Source organism: Anthonomus grandis, chromosome 19, assembly GCF_022605725.1.
Source record: "Anthonomus grandis grandis chromosome 19, icAntGran1.3, whole genome shotgun sequence".
NCBI classification, from domain to species: domain Eukaryota; kingdom Metazoa; phylum Arthropoda; class Insecta; order Coleoptera; family Curculionidae; genus Anthonomus; species Anthonomus grandis.
Window position 1 is genome coordinate 11,857,158 of NC_065564.1, and position 20,931 is coordinate 11,878,088.

Below are 20,931 nucleotides of genomic sequence, written 5' to 3' on the forward strand. Positions count from 1 at the left end.
AGCTATCTATTTATTTAGAAAACAGCCCAACAGCAAACAACTAATAGAACTGGTTATATAATTGCATAGTGAATAATGACAAATGATAGTATACATGTGAAGGTTCGATTTAGGAATTATAAATAAGAATGCCAAATGCGCTTACACCATTGTATATTACTCTCTTCGATGATATCTGGTATATTAGTAGTTATTTAAAAACAGTGTTCTACATAATTGTCGTGCATACGTGTGCAATAGTATTGCATAAATATTTAACAATAATAATAATTCATTGTATAACAAATTAATATACAGTATGATACTTGAAAATAAATAACATATATCACTATTATATTATTGTACCACATCTCCCCCTTTTGAAAGAATGAACTACATTTTTAATGAAATAAAAATGGAGTACTTTCGTACAAAAATAAATATTCATAAGGTATATACGCTTTTTTACTACATTTTACACTTCTATTTTACAATAAAAATAAAATTATTAGAGGTTTAAGGAAAGTGTTAAGAAAAAGATAAGAGGAATAATAGAAAGAAAATAAATAATAAAGAAAGGATAGAAAAGAAAAGTATTATCGATCGAGTATAGATTTAAATATTTTTTTTTCTCTATTTAAAAATGAAACCTAAAATGTTAACCCTGATTTTACTTAAACAAACTTATTACCTAAATTACCTAAGTACACATGTACTTAAGTTGTTTAATTTAAATAATGTTACATAATTCTTAACTATTTCGAATCCTAAACAATACGTGTTAAGTTATTAAATTATGAACCTCAATTTTTGCGAAGCTTTGCATTGACTTATAAGTACATAATATGTATTATAAAATATTAGGTTACAAGGTTAGTAAATTAAAACTAGTACATGTTTTCTTTTCGGTACAACTGCTATAATTGACATAATTAATTGTTTTTCTTTTAATTTTTCTACGATAAACACTGAAAATGGCTTTTTCACTTTAATCACTTATAAAAATGCTGTAATCTATTTTTATGCACTTTCACTTTAGCGTCACTTTTACTATTACTTAATATACAATTTACACCTTCTACCTCCTCTACTACGAAAGGGCCTTTATACCAAGGGTCAAATTTCGTTCTATTTTCATTATTTAAAAGTACTGAGTCACCGGGTTTTAAATATATTTCTTTAGACTGTTTATCGTATTCTAATTTTCGCTGAACTTTTGCTTTTTGAATAAAATCATTGACTCGTCTATTTGCAATTTGTAAGCGATATCTGACTTCTTGATAATATGCGTCGATATTATATACAGAGTCTATCAAAGAACCATTTAAAATATTAGAAAAATCAACCTTACGTGCAAAAACTAATTCAAATGGCGTATATTCGTGATATACACTGGGAGTTGTGTTATAACAAAAGCTCAAATAGTTTGTCCATTCATCCCAATCGTCTTGCATTTCGTTTATGTACATTCTAAGAAACTCATTTAAGACTCTATGATTTCTTTCGCAACCACCTATAGTTTGACTATGGTAGGCTGTCGAAATAGAATGTTTAATTTCTAGAAGTTCAGAAAGTGATGTAAGTACTTCGTTTTTATACTCAGTGCCCATATCGGTTCTGATTTCCTGCATTGGGCCATAATTAGGAATAAATTCATTAAACATTGCCCTAGCTATAGTTTTAGCTTCTTTATTCGGAATAGGGATAATTTTGACAAATTTAGTTAACTCGCACTGGATTGTTATTGCATACATATTGTTGTTAGGAGTTTTTCTGAATGGTCCAATCGTGTCGATACATGTGATGTCAAATGCTTTTTGTGGTGTAGGTGTTATTACCATTGGCTCTGAATGAGTTATTTTTCTCTTATTAATTTGACACTTTTGACATTTTTTAACGTATTTGTTGACATCGCGGGACATTCCTTTCCATCGGTAATTTGCTCTTAGCTTCTTAAGCAATTTTTTCTGTCCACAGTGACCTCCGGTAAGTGGATTATCATGATATTCCTGTACTAACGCTAACTTGTCATCATTATTTTTAATAATTTTGGGCTCTTCATACAGAAAAATAGTAAGATTTTTTAATTTACTTAAAGCAATATTTTTTAATTCGTTTATTGTGCACAATTTAAATATTTCATCTGTTATTTTTAGCTTTAGTTCCTTAATGTTGCAATCAGCAGCCATTTTTTCCAGCTTAGATAAAACTGTTCCTAAGAATGTTTTGTCATTACTGATTAACATTTTATCCTCGATCATAAAATCTTTATTCTTACCCATAAGTATCCATAGATATTTATGCTGAATTTTAAATTTTACATAAGCTAATTTTAAAACATTACTATTTTCTAAAGTCTCTAGGACTTTTGGTTTAACCGTAAACGGCATGCTAGCATTCTCGCTATTATCTTCTGTTAAGGTAGTATCCTTTTTTGCCATTGCCCGTGTTACTGCAAATACGTTGACTGTTTTGTTATTTATCGCCAAATCGCTTAGTTCGCTAATACAAATTCTCGATAATGCATCTGCTCCTACATTGTCCTTTCCTTTAATATATTCAATTTCAAAATTATATTCTTCTAAATCTTATCGCATCCTGGTAAGTTTTGAAGATGGGTCTTTCATAGAAAAGAGATACACTAAAGGTTTATGGTCAGATTTTACCAAAAATTTATTTCCGTACAAATATGGCCTAAAATACTGAATCGCCCAGTGGATGGCTACTAATTCTTGTTCTATAGTCGCTTTATTAGATTCTCCTTTAGTGAATGATTTTGAAGCGTAAGCTATTGGCAATTCTTGCCCATTAAAGTTTTGTGATAATATAGCGCCACAAGCATTTTTTGATGCGTCTGTTGTTAAAATAAATTGTTTATTAAAGTCTGGGTATTGTAAAATTTCGGGTTGCAACAACGAATTTTTAAGATAAATAAAAGCTTGTTTACATTTTTCACTCCATTCGAATTGCGTATTTTTTCTTGTTAACATATTAAGAGGTTTTGCAATTTCTGCGAAGTTTCGAATAAACCTGCGATAATAGTTACAAAATGCTATAAAGCGTTTTACTTCATCAGCATTTCTAGCCTCTGGGTATTTATTAATAATGTCGTATTTTGACTCGTCAGGCAAAATTCCATTACTAGTAATCCTGTGACCTAGGTAAGTAACTTCTTGCGAAAAAAAATTGCATTTTTCGGGATTTAATTTTAAATTGTATTTTCTGCACGTTTCAAATACACTACGTAAATTTTGTAAATGATGATTTTTTGAACAACCAATTACAATTACGTCATCCATGTACAAGAAAGCCTTTTCAGGTGTTATTCCAGCAAATGCTATATTCATCATCCTCTGGAAACTGTTTGGGCTTATTCTGAGGCCAAATGGTAACCTTGTAAATCTGTAGCTACCTGTACTTGTACTAAAAGTTGTAAAATCTCTAGATTCTTCTGCAAGTGGTATTTGATGAAAGCCCGCCTTTAAATCTAGGGTTGAAAACCATTTAGCACGGCCTAGTTGGTCTAAAATATCGTCAATTCGAGGCAATGGAAATTTATCAGGGATAATTTTCTTATTTGCCTCTCTAAAATCCACTACTAGTCGCCATTTTTTATCATGACCCTTAGATTTCTTAGGTACCAAAAGGATTGGACTATTGTAAACGGCATTAGATTCCTCTATTATGTTTTCCTCTAACATTTTACTTACCTGTGCATTTATTTCTTTAGATTGGGAAAGCGGTGTTTGATAATTTTTTATATAGAAAGGTTGCTCATCAGCTAATTTAATTTTTTGTTTATAAAAATTGTTTGTTGTTAATTTATCACATTTTAACCCAAATATATCAGCAAATTCCATGCATAATTCGGTGGCTTCCTTTTTCGCGCATTCCGGGATGTTTTTATTTAATTCCTTTAATAGTTGATCTTTTCGGTTATTTTGATTACAATGCAATTGATAACACGAAAAGTTTTTTAGGGGTTCGGTTACAATTTTAGGATTATTTATGGTTATGGTTTCGCATGTTGTATTTAGAATTTTAATTATTGGACTTGACCTAGAAGTTATGGTTGATGCTATGAAAACGCCTGGGGATATTTCGTTATTTAATACAACCGAATCTTCTTTAAGATATTTTAACTTTTCTACTTTTCTAATTATTTCACATCTCGGGGGGATAATTAACATATCTTTTGCAGGGCTGTCATGAATTGGTATAGAGATTAAATTATTATGAAGTCTTATTTGCATTGTCCAATTAGAGTAGTCCAATTGACATTGATATTGTGTAATAAAATCTCTACCAAGAATTCCATCTGCTGGTATGGGAAAATTATCCTCAACTATGTGAAAATTTTGTTTTAAAGAAAAATTGTCAATAAACATTACAGTTTTAGTAGTACCTATGGAAGTTATATGTCCTGCTGTAACACCGTTTATCCTGCTAGCATTTGCTCTGTCAACTATTTGGTTTTTATCGATTTTTGTTCGCCTAATTAAAGAAATATCGGCACCAGTATCTACGATTAATGTTATTGTTTCATTTTGTGTCATTTGGGTCTGAACGATGATAAAATTTGACAACGATAGGTCCATGTTAAAAATATTTATTGCTCCCCCAATGGACCTGGTTGGGGTGATAATTCGTTTCTCGAATTATCTGTCTCAAAGCTGCGCACAGAATAGTTTCCTCTGCCTCGTTGAGAATAGCCCCTGTGACCTCTATATCTGCTATGGCCACCATGATAATTATTATGGATAGGAACTTCAGGATTTCTATTAAATCCTCTTTTCCATTGTCCTTGCGCCCTAGGATAATGACCTCTATAATTTGGATTTCCTCTATTGTTGAATCGATTTTGTGTAAAAAGGACTGTAGAATTTTTTGATTCAGTTTCGACGCTAACAAACTTTGTCAAGGCGTCTTGAGTTGTGTTGAATGTGCCTGCTTCCATTATCAACCTGGATCTTTCTGAGGTTGCATTCGATTTTAGGGCTTTAACTGCAATATTAGTCGTATAACCCTCTGCTACATTTACTGGTACACCTTCATTTATGTACGCTCTTTTTAAGCTTGTTGCTAAAGCTTCTATGTCAGATGCATATTTTGATGTATCGCTGGATCCTTGTTTAAGAGCTAATAATTTTGCCGAAACTAACTGCGAACTTTCACCCTTAATATTGCTTGTTAGTTTTTGAATTATAATTGGTATGGTATCATTATCGCCAATAAGGTCTCTTGCTTTACCAACTAATTTAGTTTTAATAAGAGCCACGGCATTTGCTTCGTGCCCTTCGCAATTTTCTTGGATTAAAGTTAGTGCGTCAATAAAAGATCGAAGTTTATCCGCTGAGCCATCAAAATCATTGCACAAAACCCTGCTGGTGAAATTAAAAAAATCCATTTTAGTCATCGCCATTTTGCCAGTTTCAATTTTAATTTCAGTGTTTGTATTTTCTTCGTCTGAACCCTCTGAAGAGTTTTCACTGTCAATAATATCCTCCTCAATCACGTTTGGATCAATTAGTTCAGTGCACGATGTAGGTATTTTATACGAAACATTTAATACTTGATATACCCTGACTACTTTATCTTTTGAGACGGAAAAAAGTTTTTTAATAGCAAAATACTGTTCTTGACTTAAATTTTTGTAATCATGTAATACAAGTTGCACAAAGGTATTATAGTATTTAAGTAAATTATCCCTAAGTTCTTTTTTAATTTCCTCTGATTTAGCATATTAGTCTGATTTAACATAATAGTAGTACATGAAAAATGTAAACAAAAATCCAACATAAAAATTATTATTCAGCTATATATATGTAATATGTAACTTTATAATATATTATAATATTATAACTTTCGATTACTTTATGAACTAATAAAAAAAAATAGTTTTACCCCCAAAAATATTTTAAAACTGCTAAATAGCCAAAAAATCTTATCCTAAATATACACAAATAAATAAAATTACATACCAACTATAATATAACATTTGTGTGGTCCATGTCCTGGGACGGATGCCAAATCTCCATTACATTTCCTTCTTCCATCTTCCAATAAACAGGTGGCGTTTAATCGCTCGTCCTTAATGTCACTGATTTCAGGTTTTACTAAAATATTTTTCTACACCAACACATTGTTTCTTCTTTCACTAACACGGACTTACAAACACAAACCACTATGTAATAGTCTTACTTAGACATCACCAACTGGAGCTTTCAGCATAAGACTTCTTGACAAGTCTCTTTTCATGTTTCTGCGGTAAGCCTTCCTAATTTTTAGTAACACCAAGGTTACAACATAGCTTGTTCTTCCACTATTAAATTGGAGTTTACAACACCTGTGTCCGTAACTTCAGCATGCTTGGTGTTAGTAGTACCCATATTGACTCACACTGTATGTTACTGTACATTAGCACACTTTACAGCAACTAGCTCCCATACTTTTACCACGGTTTTACTATAAACATTTTTCTTTTTGTACTATATACATATAGAACAATTACTACTCTTACTGAAAAATGCACTAAAAAATTGTGTTTGGCACTGGCAGGGTCGCCATGTGAAGGTTCGATTTAGGAATTATAAATAAGAATGCCAAATGCGCTTACACCATTGTATATTACTCTCTTCGATGATATCTGGTATATTAGTAGTTATTTAAAAACAGTGTTCTACATAATTGTCGTGCATACGTGTGCAATAGTATTGCATAAATATTTAACAATAATAATAATTCATTGTATAACAAATTAATATACAGTATGATACTTGAAAATAAATAACATATATCACTATTATATTATTGTACCACATACATATTTATAACGAATAATACATATTTATAACAAACTTGTTCGAATAAATTTCGAGTAAGGCCAACTCAGATCAATTTGGTTTGTATCCTTATTGAATACTGGGCAGACACCGATGAGGCTTAAATCAAGTTAGTACAAGCCTATGGTAGGTAGAAAAAATTATTCTGCCTAGCAGAAATTCTTGGAACATTAAAATTAATTCTGCTTAAGAGCGTTCATCACCCCCTAATTTCTATTACATGGATAACTCTTTTGCTTTAAAAGATATTTTAATGAGATCTTCACTAGTATTTTTTAAATATTTAGCAGAAGAAGCGAAGTTATTTGTTTATTTTTTTTTTTTAAATATTGATATTTTTCTTTTTTATAAAAAAAAAATATAAAAAAATAAATAAGTTCGCCTCTAGTAAATGCGTTTTTAAGAAATTAACCCTAATAACATTTTATGAAATTTTTGATAATAAACCTAGCAAACGTGTAATAGCAAAATATGGCAATTTTCATCAAATTTTAGAATATTTACTACGTCTCGGCATACTTGGCAGCATTGCTTTATGCTTTATCGATCCAAGATCTACTGGCGAGCGTCGTTCCCGTGTCACCCCAATGTTAAAAAATATTAATATATAGTAATGTAATAAATTATGTAGGTTGAATATTAACAAATACGAAAAGTTTGGACTACCTGATTTTAGTTATTTTTCGAACTTTTGTCCACAATCCTTTTTGGTTTGTGATGTAGCGTTGATGTGTTTACAAATTTGCCGTACGCTGCAATATTATTAATAATTGTTATTAGTAGGCAACTAATAACAATTAATAATATTAGGTACTTAGGTTAGATTAGTAGGATATTTAGTAAATTTTGTTTTTTTTTTGTTTGAATTTTTAAGCCTGTCTGCAAGCGACTGTCGCCGCGCCATCGCGTCGCCTCGGTGCCGCCTTACCCCATTGTTAAACAATAATGTTATATTATATTCAGGTAGAATAATGAGAAAAACGAAAATTTTAGACTGGGTACCTGAATAACTGTAACTTTTTACGTACCCTAACACTTTTTAGTTTGTGATGTGCCGTTGTATATGGAAGTCTGTCATGTGCTATTTTTGTGAAAACTGTGAACTTTACTGTTATAGTGTTTTTGTTTTTATTGTGCAAGAGCAGTTATTTTTTGAAAAAATGGGAAAACGTAAAGACGGTAAATCCAAGGTTTACTATTCGCGCCGGAAATCAAGGAAACACAAAAGAGTTATTATCTAACTAATACCAAAAAGTAAGTATGGATTTTAACAATTTTTTTTTGAAAAAGTAGATTTATTAAAAACAATTAGATAAACAGTAGATAAATATTTCCAAAAATTATTTTATTATTTTGTCTCATTGTAAACATAAAAATATAATGTATTAGCATCTTACTGGAAATAAGATTTTAAAAATAGGTTCTTTTCAAAGATAAAATCTTACTATTTTTAAAAATTATCAAATGTCTTAAAATCTGTGAAACCAATGAACTTCAAAATAATTTCCGGCTTTTTTTTTTGGGCCACTTTTATAACATTTTTTTTTCAAGGCAATACGATTATTAGGGCCTGAGATATAGCCGGTGAACATTCTTATTTGCCCACCCGGTACATAATATGTACCCAATTGGCCCATATTTCTTATTTTTTAATGATTTGTTTAAAAAGTGAATATGGAATGGTTTGTAACAAATTATTTTTAAAAAATTCGATGAAAGGCTTAATACCTAAACTCGTGATAAAAACTAAACTTTCATTTTGGCCATATTTTTTTTTATTATTTTTTAATTAGTTGAGTTTTTTAATTATTTATTTTTTATTAGTTTTTATATCAAAATATTACTTTTAGAACATCTCCTGATACCATAACTGACTACGTTATAGAAGGAAGGAGAATCGTAGATATTCAGAAGCTTTTTAAAGAAATCCAGAATTTATCCAGACACCCTCCATTTAATTGCACAATTGCAGATATGAACATTTTGACGGAAAATAGAAAAGGCTTAAAAAGTTCAATTTTACTAAAGTGCAAAATGTGCAATTTAGAAAAATACCTCAATCTGTTTACTCAAGATGAGTCTGAAACATCCATGGACATAAATGCCGCAGCAGCCTTAGCAACCATTTCAACGGGTATTGGATTTACTGCCGCAGAAGAATTTATGGCCATACTGGATGTCCCTTTTATGTCTCCAAATACATATCAGCAGCACCATGAGTTTGTGGGAGAAAAGATAAGGGAAACGGCTTGAAAAGCAATGGAGGAAGCCGCACAAGAAGAGAGTTTATTGGCCAAAGAATTAGGAGAAGTAGACCAAAATAATCGCCCCTGTATCACTGTTGTGGCTGATGGTGCTTGGAGCAAAAGGTCTTATAATGTTAATTATGATGCTGCTTCAGGAGTTGTAAGTTTACTATGATTTAGTTAAATACTTAATTTTGTTTGATTTTTTTGTATTTTAGGCTTGTATAATTGGACAGAATAAGAGGACCGGAAAACTTTTATTTCTTGGCATCCGAAATAAATACTGCAGCTTTTGTGCATACGCCAGTGCCAAAAACATGGAAGTCATTCCAGATCATACATGTTATAAGAACTGGTCAAATACATCCACAAGTATGGAATCCGACATAATTGTGGAAGGATTTCGAAAAAGTATTGACATGTATAATATTATTTATAAAAGACTTGTTGGGGATGGTGACAGTAGCGTCTATAAAAAACTGATCGAGGCTCGCCCATATGGAAGTTTACATGTGGAGAAAATTGAGTGCAGGAATCATTTATTAAGAAATTTTTGCTCCAAATTGCGTGAAATATCTAATAAGTTTATTTATCATTAGCATTAATTTTTGAAAAAGCTATTAATTGTTCTTTATTTATTTTAGGTAAAAAAAGAAGCAACAGTACAAATAATCCGGTTTCACCATACCTGCGCAAACATATTTTGAACAATATACGAAGGATGAGAACTGCTGTGGCAATGGCTGTTACTCAAAGAAATAAAGAAGATAAAAGCTTTAGTATTAAAATAGAAAATCTTACTAAAGATTTAAAAAATATACCATCCCACGTATTTGGAGAGCATCTAAACTGTACAGCCATAGGATATTTTAGATGTGATAAAAAGTTTGGAGAAAAAAATTATATTGAAGAAATGAAGGCATGTGGGGTTTTGCAAGACATTGAAGTTTGTCTAAATAGACTCATATTGCATGCTTCCAGTTTGTTAAGAAATATGGACAATAATGTAGCTGAACATTATAACTCTGTGGTATGCAAGTTTATTGGCGGAAAGCGCATCAATTTTTCAAAAAGAAGGTCTTATCAAATACGGTGTGAAGCTGCAGCCCTATCTTATAATCTTGGAAGCGGAGAATACCACAAACAAATTTTTAAATCAATTGCTGAAAAAAGTCCTTCTGGTCATACAAAAAAATTTATTAATAGAGTTAAACAAAGACGTATTAATACTCTTAAAATAAGACCAAAAACCCTATTTAAAAAACGAAATAAATCAATTGCGCTTCCTGATAAAGATTATGGGGATCAGGAGGCAGATAATAGCATACAGCCAGACATGGAAGAAAATTTATTTGAAGAAAAAAAAAAGGAATTTTTAGAAGAACTCGAAAAAAATGAAAATGAGATTAAGGATTTAGAGATTAGTACCAGAGGACAAGGAGGAAATCCAAAGTGGTATCAAGAAAGGAGTTTAAGGCTTACAGCGTCAAATTTTGGAAATATTTGCAAAATGCTAGAAAAAACAAATTGCAAAAATAAAGTAAAAGCAATTCTTTATTCCAAGTTTCGGGGCAATAAACACACTAAGTATGGCACCGAAAAAGAACCATTTGCTATTCAACAATTTGAGGAAACCTACAATTTAAAAGTTGAAATGTGTGGTCTTTTTATTGATTCCGAATGTTGTGCTTTGGCTGCTAGCCCTGATGGGCTAGTTGGCTCAAGAGGATTAGTAGAAGTAAAGTGCCCATCAACAGCTTCAGCAATCAGCCCTACAGAAGCTATCAATAAAAAAATAATCAAGTTTGCCACCCTTGATGAAAATGGACAGATGCATTTAAAACAGAACCATGATTATTTTTATAAAATCCAAGGCCAGCTTCATATCACAAAAAGAGATTTTTGTTATTTTATTTTATGGACACCTATGGGGATGCTGGTAGAACAGGTAAGCTTTTTGTTTTAAGTAGTAAGATATTTGGTATAACGAATTTATTATTTCAGATTTGGCGGCAGGACTCATTCTGGAATGACAAAATGATAGGAAAATTAAAAAGTTTCTATTACAATTGTTTATTACCGGAAATTATCGACCCGCGATATAGTAGAGGACTGGAAATAAGAAATCCATCGAGAAAATAACAACATTTTAATTTTAAAATAGGTATATTAATAGATTTTTGCAAATATAAAACTGTACTTTTTAAAATAAAATTTAAAATATAAGTATGTATATAATTGTTTTTTCAATAAGATTAGGGTAAAATGTATAACAGTTCAAAAAAGATGTATAAAAAAAAACAATTATACATAGATTTTGTATAAAAAATGTATATTTTTTTAAAAATGCCTTTTAAAAACTCCCCCGTACATCATTAACAAAAAGTCTCGCAAAAAGTTTAATAATAATTGTAGCAAAAAAAAATTATATGAAATAGGATCGAGCACCCCATTTCAAAGAAAAATTTTGCCAATAATCGACAATCGTAATGTCTCATTATTCAAGTTTCATAATTCCCCGCGCCATGCTATGCCATCCTCACCAGATTTATATGACACGCGAGAACCTATCGGTTTGGTCGCCGCTTTGAAATGACCCCTTCCCTTCATCCTTCCGCTGAGTGTTGCCATATGTTGGGTGAGCCAAAAAATCGCCTATATTTTGAAATCCGAGTTGGTCACGTGCTGATGGATGCTCTTAACAAAGAGGGACACAGTGGCACCACATCAACTTATATAAAAACGAGATAAACTGTAATTGTCTGTTCTTAAAATTCACACATATTTGTTCTGTATTTTTCTGCTATTAATCCAGATGCTTTGATCCTTGAACCAGTTTTTCACAAATAACAAATTTCGAAATTTGCTAAATAAACAAGTTTTAATCCATATTTTCCATGAAAAATCACAACTAGCGTTGCAACCCACAATTTTTGCACAATTGGATAGATCTTATAACAAAATAACATTGACATTTTAGTTAGTAAATTAAAAAGTTTAGGAATTGCAATTGGATAAGATTTAAAATAAACAAAACAAAGCAAACTAACCTTACTCTGTTCGGTGTAGGTCTTGTAGTCACCAGACGAGAGATCCTATACTCTTAAACACCAAAATAATACACTCGTTAACGGGTAACAATACTTTATTGTACCAATCGTACAAGAAAACGGCTATATAGCTTAGACATGTGGAAGTCAACGACTTTTACAACCAGTCTCTGTCACGACTCAGGTGCAACCTAATCCGCCATAATGAATCGAATACCTCCTGACAATTGACAGCCTCCCCTCCACTCTCGGAGTGAGTGAGAGGGCGATACAAGTCCCCACACACTCCCCTCCTAGTGTGAACGTTACAATTCAACTAAGTCACAAACATTATATAATATGCAAAGATTAATAAAATTATGCATTAGCAACATTAGAATAACACAAAGTTACAAACACTATAATATGCAAAGATTAATAAAATTATGTATTTGAAAATCTCACTTGCTTTTTACGAGCGTAAGTTTTTAAAACCTTTTTAACCATTGGTACTGGCAAATCGCCAGGACCGTCCAAGCAAAGATAATTATACTAACGAATAGATAACCCACGTAAATGGCAAGCTGTGAACCGACAAGGAGACATCAATGCTTCCTTAAATAAGAATATTTTATGCGCTAACCGTGTAAGAATCGAAGCGACGTTGCCATTACTGATAACATTTTAAATTTTATCTGTTAGTGAATAATTATTCTATCGCGCCGCGCCGCGCCGTATAAAGGCAGAACGAGGTATTCGCAAAAATTAAGTTTTGGGAAAATGGATGTTTTAATTAATTTTTAGTTTATTCTTAACATATTAATTTAACTTATTATTAGAAACTTGTGACTATGTTTTTTACCTTATTTATTAATTTACACTGAGATAAAATTGCTTGGGCCTTAATATATAGTGAGGTTTTGTCGCCTGCATCATTTGTCTCTGTAAAACTACATAAAATATTACACCTACCATATTATTGCATTGAAAAAATTTGTAAAAATCGCGAAAAATTGTTGAGTCATCATTTTGGTTTTGTTCGCTTTAAAATTAAAATTTCTCCATTATTATTTCAAACGCTAAAATTTAAAAAAAATGCACGTGCCTAGAAAAATTAAACGATTCCAAATCTATAAAGACTTAATTTTTGTCATTTTTTGCATTGATTTGTCTTTGTACCGCATCGCAGAATTATTACTGATAAGGCCTTAATCTTTAAAGTTGACATTTGAAGTTAATTAGGAACAAAGTGGAGGAATATGTTTTAATATGTTTTAATAGAAAATAATTCTCACAAATATAATAATTAAAACCTGTGAGCGTCATTTAAATAATTGTATAATTTTTAATACGTTAAAAAAATTGAAAATAGTCCAAAATAATCAAAATAAATCATAAAAATAGAATAAACACCTTGTAAAACAACTGGACGCTTGGGCGACTCCAAAGTAGAGATGGTGACGTGTAGACCTGAAATAATAAAAGTAACCTGAGCACACTTATTCCCGTAAAATTAATTAATAATAAAAATATTAAGCAAAACTCATTAATATGAAAAATATGAATTAATATGTTTTAAACTTGCTCAGTGATTTTACTTTTACGATAACCCTTTAATTCATGTTCACCAACATTTAACCACTTCACTTTAATATCACAAAATTCATTCACCAATTTATTATTTTTATCCGATTGTTAAATGTCCCAGTAACGACAACGTACTGATATTGAATGATATACAATCGTTCAATATGCCAAAACGTGAGCACTACATTACTCACAAACCGTAGCCAAAATGCTACCAAAAACATTATCATAAAACATGAGATTGAGACAGCAATCTCCGATCTAGACCACTTGACGATAACACACTTTGTACTGAGGGGTGCAATGGACACCAAAACGCGAGGGTCCTCTCCAGATACAAAGCCTTGTTAAATACAACGAGCTGTGCAATGGTCCCAGACCAGCTCAGTATCTTAACAAGAAACAATAAACAATCGTCACAACAACACAAGCAAGACAAACAACAATCGGTCATTAAAATATTTCATTAATCACATTTTTAATTAAAAAGGTAAAATATCGGTGTAATCAATAAGATAGAAATAAGCATACTCTGTGAGAACACTCACCCTTTCTTGTAGTAAAACACTACACCAAACCAACACAGCTTATTTCACGTCGCAACACCCTTTATTGTTTTTATTAAATAACTTCACTCTTTAGTGACCAAAACTCAAATGAATTTTATAAACCAAATATTTATCTCACTCTTTTATCGAAACCCATAAAAATAATTCCCGAGGGGAAACGCTAAGTGTAAACCGTATTTGGTTACTTACGGTACCGCTGAGCTAGCTTTAGTTTTGTAAATATCCTGGACCTCTTTTCGGTCAGACCGATAAATTTCATCTTAATGACTAAGAAAAATATTTCAATTCTTTAGAAAATAAACAGGGTCTTACATTCGGCCATCCTGCTATCAACTCGTCTCGAGTTGATCAGCATCCTCAGCATCAGGATCGGACAGAACTACCCCTTCTTCATTACTGCTCAGATCCGACTCACCAGATGAAACTCCACCAGCTGGTACCCAGGGTCGCATACGATCAACCGCAATAACATTTTCATATGTCGCTTTTCGAGTGAGACGACGTGACCCCATCATATCAACTACTATGTAGCGATCATTTGGTAGTACTGTTTTTATGACCATTGGACCGTCATATGGTGCAGATAGTTTCTTGCTCGTTCCTGTGGCAGGTTGATTTTTCATAATCAGGACTAAGTCACCAACTTTATATCTCTTCGGACGCTTTCTTTTCTTATCAAAATATTTCTTTTGTTGTTCTTGAGATGAGACTATCTTTTCAGCAGCTTCTCTTCTTATTTCTAACAAATTATTAATAACATCCGGAATTTGTTGAACTTCATCAAGTAAAATACTGTGACTAGATCCTCTTGGTGAATATCCAAATAAGAGTTGACTGGCTGTTTTTCCTGTTGATTTATTTACTACATTATTTATTGCAAATTGAATTTTCTTAACGTTATCATCCCAAGTATTTTCTTCTAAGGTGGAAGAAAGAAGAGCCCCTAATATGGTTCTATTTAGCCTTTCCACTTGTCCGTTGGCACGTGGAGTTGCAACAGCATTGAGTACAAGTTTTATATTATTTTGTAAGCAGAAATTTTTGAAGTGATAAGCAGTAAAACAACTTCCTCGATCAGTAATTAATAACTTAGAAGATCCATAGGTTGCACAAATATTCTTGAGGTATTCAATAACATATTTTGTTTTAGTGGATTTGACAGGTTGTAAAAAGCAGAATTTCGTAAAAGCATCAATGCCAACAATCGATACACATTTGATTTTTTACTTTTAGGGAAAGGTCCTAGATGATCAATATGAAACATATTAAATGGATGACAATCTTTTCGAATTGGATAAAGAAATCCTTCCTTTCTCCCAGAATTACGCTTGTTATACAAAAATCGAATGAACCAATAACATCTCAGAATGTGCAAACCAAATTACAGAGACGATCTTGGCAGGAATGGAAGCTTATATCCCTTTTTCTACTAAATGCAGATCAAACAACAAGCAATGGTTCAACCTGAATTGCAAAAAGGCAGTAAACACTAAAAACGCAGCATATCGCAAATGGCGTCAACATCCTTCCACCGAAAATTGGAGAAACTTTTTAACCTCCAGAAATAGCTGCAAGCGAATTATTGATGAATGCAAAGAGAGTCACAACAACAGGATCAAAAACAAATTGCTAAACTGCCCAAATGGAACAAGATCTTTCTGGTCGGTATCGAAAGCCGTTAGTCAAGGATTTGCTAAGTCGGCCTTGCCACCCCTAACAGCAGATGATGGTTCTATCGCGGTAACAGCAAGGGAAAAAGCCAACTTACTGGGTAAACTCTTCGCGTCCAATTCTACTGTGCACTCGCAAGGCAAAACACCGCCATATTTGCCAAGGGTGAATTCATCGATGGGAGAAATTTCGTTTCCCCAACGAATTATAAATAAAATTCTTAAAAGCGTAGACACCAACAAAGCTTCTGGACCCGATGGAATTCTAGCCCTAGTACTAAAACGTTGTGCAGACGAATTGACTCCTCCCTTATGTAGACTGTTCACGGCATCGTACAAACAGGGCTCATTTCCAACAAGCTGGAAAACTGCTCAAGTGCAAGCTGTACCCAAAAAGGGTAAGAAGACGATGCCGTCCAATTACCGCCCGATTACACTAGTTGCAGTTATATCGAAGATTATGGAGAAAGCAGTCAACCAACAACTGTTAAGATATCTGGAATCATCTGGACTAATCAGCGATCATCAATACGGCTTCCGAAAGCTTAGATCCACCGGCGATTTTCTGGCTTACGTCACACACTTGTGGAGGTCTCAATAAAACTTGTTTTATTTCATTAATCTTAGAATCAGTAAGTTGTCCAGAGAGCACCCAATCCGCTTGTTCGATATGGAATATATTTAACGTATTTGGTGATTGTTCAGTAGAAGAAGGGTTACGGCTCAGAGCGTCCAGGTGTTTCATTCGATTGCCTGGTCTATATTTAACATCAAAACGGAATTCTTGAAGTTGAAGTCACCATCGTGCAATTCTTGGAATAATTTGTTTCTTTTCACTAGTTGCCTTTAAAGAATTACAATCTGTAACTACAGTGAAATCAATTCCTAGAAGATAGCTTCGAAATTTCTTTAAACTTTCAACAACTGCCAAAGTTTCCAACTCGTAAGAATGATAATTCTGCTCTGCCCCTATGGTTTGTCTACTATAATAAGCTACTGGATGAAAACGTTCGTCTGGATGTAATTGTAAAAGAATTCCGGCTAAACCTAACATACTCGCATCGGTGTGAACTTCGGTAGGTAAAGTTGGATCAAACAATGTTAAAATTGGTCTTTTAATTAATTCTGATTGTAATTTTCTAAAAGCGTTCATCTCATGTTCACCCCAATTCCATTTAACAGATTTCTTCGTTAATGTGGTTAACGACTTTGCTATTATAGCATAATCTTTTACAAAGTGCCTAAAGTACCCTGTCAGCCTTATAAATTGTCGCACTTGGTGCACAGATGTTGGGGGTTGAAATTGTTCGACGGCCTTAATCTTTTCTTTACCTGGGCGTACTTCACTTTGACCCACTTCAAAACCCAAAAATGAAACTGAACTCATTAAAAACGAACATTTTTTTTAGATTTAGTGTTAAACCTTCGGCGCGAAATATATGTTGGATATTTTCTAAACTGTGAAGTGCTTGATCTATTGTGCTATTATGTAAAAGAATATCGTCTAAATAAACGGCAGCGTAACTAACAGCAGGTTTTAGTATTTGGTTCATAAATCGGTGAAAAGTTCGGGGTGAATTCGTTAAGCCAAATGGCATTCGGTTAAACTCGTATTGTTCGGAAGGTGTAACAAATGAAGTGTAACGTTTGGAATTTTCTGCAACTGGGATTTGATGGTAACCTGCTTTCATATCTAAACTGGTAAAGTATACACCACCTTGTAACCTATCAACCTGATCACTATCTTCGGGATTAAAAATCGGTATAACATCTCCCCTAACAGATGTTTCCGCTTTACGAGAATTAGAATTGCTCTTAAAAAAATTCTTCCATCATGTTAGTGAATCGATTAAAATCATTATTTTGATTTTTACCCTATGCACTACCAGTACTACTACCTACGTTATTCATGTCATCAGACAATGAAAGATCACGTGCTCGTTTACGACTCATGTTAACCAAAAAAAAGGATGTAAATGTATGCGGTATTTAAAATTCTTTAAAAGAAAAAAAAAAGAACAAAATAAATACTCGTAATATTCATAACAATGCAATACAAACAAAATATTATTATTATTATTTATTTATTTTTTTTCTTTAAACCATAAATGTCTACCAACACCATCAAACCTTAGAGTCACGCCCGGTGTTTATTTGTTCTTAATCCCACTTCTGAAAAATTCTATAATAATTAAAACCTGTGAGCGTCATTTAAATAATTGTATAATTTTTAATACGTTAAAAAAATTGAAAATAGTCCAAAATAATCAAAATAAATCATAAAAATAGAATAAACACCTTGTAAAACAACTGGACGCTTGGGCGACTCCAAAGTAGAGATGGTGACGTGTAGACCTGAAATAATAAAAGTAACCTGAGCACACTTATTCCCGTAAAATTAATTAATAATAAAAATATTAAGCAAAACTCATTAATATGAAAAATATGAATTAATATGTTTTAAACTTGCTCAGTGATTTTACTTTTACGATAACCCTTTAATTCATGTTCACCAACATTTAACCACTTCACTTTAATATCACAAAATTCATTCACCAATTTATTATTTTTATCCGATTGTTAAATGTCCCAGTAACGACAACGTACTGATATTGAATGATATACAATCGTTCAATATGCCAAAACGTGAGCACTACATTACTCACAAACCGTAGCCAAAATGCTACCAAAAACATTATCATAAAACATGAGATTGAGACAGCAATCTCCGATCTAGACCACTTGACGATAACACACTTTGTACTGAGGGGTGCAATGGACACCAAAACGCGAGGGTCCTCTCCAGATACAAAGCCTTGTTAAATACAACGAGCTGTGCAATGGTCCCAGACCAGCGCAGTATCTTAACAAGAAACAATAAACAATCGTCACAACAACACAAGCAAGACAAACAACAATCGGTCATTAAAATATTTCATTAATCACATTTTTAATTAAAAAGGTAAAATATCGGTGTAATCAATAAGATAGAAATAAGCATACTCTGTGAGAACACTCACCCTTTCTTGTAGTAAAACACTACACCAAACCAACACAGCTTATTTCACGTCGCAACACCCTTTATTGTTTTTATTAAATAACTTCACTCTTTAGTGACCAAAACTCAAATGAATTTTATAAACCAAATATTTATCTCACTCTTTTATCGAAACCCATAAAAATAATTCCCGAGGGGAAACGCTAAGTGTAAACCGTATTTGGTTACTTACGGTACCGCTGAGCTAGCTTTAGTTTTGTAAATATCCTGGACCTCTTTTCGGTCAGACCGATAAATTTCATCTTAATGACTAAGAAAAATATTTCAATTCTTTAGAAAATAAACAGGGTCTTACACAAATATTTTAAATAACAAAATCAAAGAAACATTACTAGTACCTATATTATTTTTATGAAAAAACTTAAAGTTATGGTTTAAAGCTAATTAAACAGGACAAAATGCCAGGTTGAATTTTGGTGCATATTCTTATATAGGCCTTTAATCGAAAATACGAGAGCATGTGTTGCTTCTTTTGAGGAACGCCCTAAGACACCTAAATTTTCAAATCCTTCAATGAGATCGAGTTTTTTGTTGTATTCAATTAGTTTTTTTAATGCTAATCTCGTCAAAGGCTAACACACATTTTTTTTCATTTTTGGTCATACCCTCACATTTTTTTTTAAGATAATACTTTAAACCGTTGTCAATATCTGTTTTAAATAAATTTTCGCTCATCCATCTTCGTATTGTTGAAACGGACGGTAAAATAAAACCTTTACATCTCAAAAACATATATGCCGCAGGAGATTTATAAAAAATTGACACAGACACTTCTTTTTCCCTGTTCCCATTTTTTTCTAGACTGTCCATTTAATTATTAAATGTACAGTCTAGAAATTATTTTATTCTTATTATTTCAAAATAAATTTTTTTGGTACTACTGATAGAAATGTTAACAACGGCATTACTTTTGAATCTAAAGACTTATTATTTTTTTGTTTTAACTGTAAAAGTCGCATACGGAATTAATTTTTTTTGAATTTACTTCCGAGAATTTTTATTTGTTTTTTTAACATTCATTTTCTTGGCGTCATTGTATGATTTGGAAGTTTAATTATTTCCTCTAGTTTTTTTGTATTATGATCGCCTTCGTTTAAATGTAATTTTTTCGTTACATTTTCGTTGGTTGTCGGACTGTCTGTAGGTAAAGCCCGTTTTTATTCGAATAGGTCCTCTAATCTGGTGATAGTACTTTTAAATGTTCATCTGTTGGGAAATATACGTAGGGTATTGCATTTGTTTTTAAATAACGCCGTTTTTCCGTCCGAAAAGCGCTATCCGCAAAATGTCTCTCACACAAGTGTTTATTTTTCAGGATTTCCAGATCCATACCAAGTAACGTTGCGTTTCCTGAAATCGGTAAATAATAAAAATATCGTTTGATGATTAATTTTTATTTCGGGTGTTGCATCGCCAAGAGGAACCTAGGAAAATATTGACTCTCCTTGTAGAGAGAAAAAATATTTAAGTTAATTAAAGAATAATAGAATCTTCTACCAACAAAATAACTTTTATTTTTTTTAATTGGTCTGTTTAGAGTTTAGATGTCCAAAACTCTTGATGACGTTTTTGTCACGCTGTACTTACAGGTACTGCTCAAAGTAAAAAGCCAAATGACTACTGTATTTACTACCAATACAGTAGTCATGTATAAAATGCCAAACTTATTTGACGGTCCACAAGTCAAGATAAAAAAATGTTGGTTGTTACCTGTAAATACATTGCAATAAAAAAAGATAATTTTTTATATAGATTTTTGGCTATAAAGCTTAATAAAGCTCACAGAATCGGCGTGAATTAATATATATGTCAAAGGTATTTTGACGATCAAAGTAACAAGTGGTAGAGATTTAAGCTGTTTAAATAAGTAAAAAATGTCTGTGCGTGACGTGCTATTTTATTGCTGTGCTATTTTATAGGCTGTAGATTTTAGTGCTCTTTAATAAATTTT

The 20,931-nt window shown here is 32.2% G+C and overlaps 2 protein-coding genes across 3 annotated transcripts in view; both read left to right on the top strand.

Annotated features, from left to right (window-relative positions):
- Positions 1–20,931, top strand: part of LOC126747382 (transient receptor potential cation channel subfamily A member 1) — a 592,560-nt gene that overhangs the window by 228,482 nt on the left and 343,147 nt on the right. The gene's annotated exons all lie outside the window — the stretch shown is intronic.
- On the top strand, positions 7,013–11,347 carry LOC126747388 (uncharacterized). The gene is made up of 4 exons (XM_050455974.1): positions 7,013–8,075; positions 8,672–9,227; positions 9,286–11,015; positions 11,072–11,347. The coding sequence occupies exons 3-4, from the start codon at positions 9,789–9,791 to the stop codon at positions 11,207–11,209; spliced, it is 1,365 nt and encodes a 454-aa protein (XP_050311931.1). The 5' UTR covers positions 7,013–8,075; positions 8,672–9,227; positions 9,286–9,788; the 3' UTR covers positions 11,210–11,347.

Coding starts and splice junctions, on each gene's coding strand:
- LOC126747388 (XM_050455974.1), top strand. CDS start 9,789: ATGAGAACTGCTGTGGCAATGGCTGTTACTCAAAGAAATAAAGAAGAT. Junction 11,016..11,071: donor TGGGGATGCTGGTAGAACAG/GTAAGCTTTTTG, acceptor TTATTATTTCAG/ATTTGGCGGCAGGACTCATT.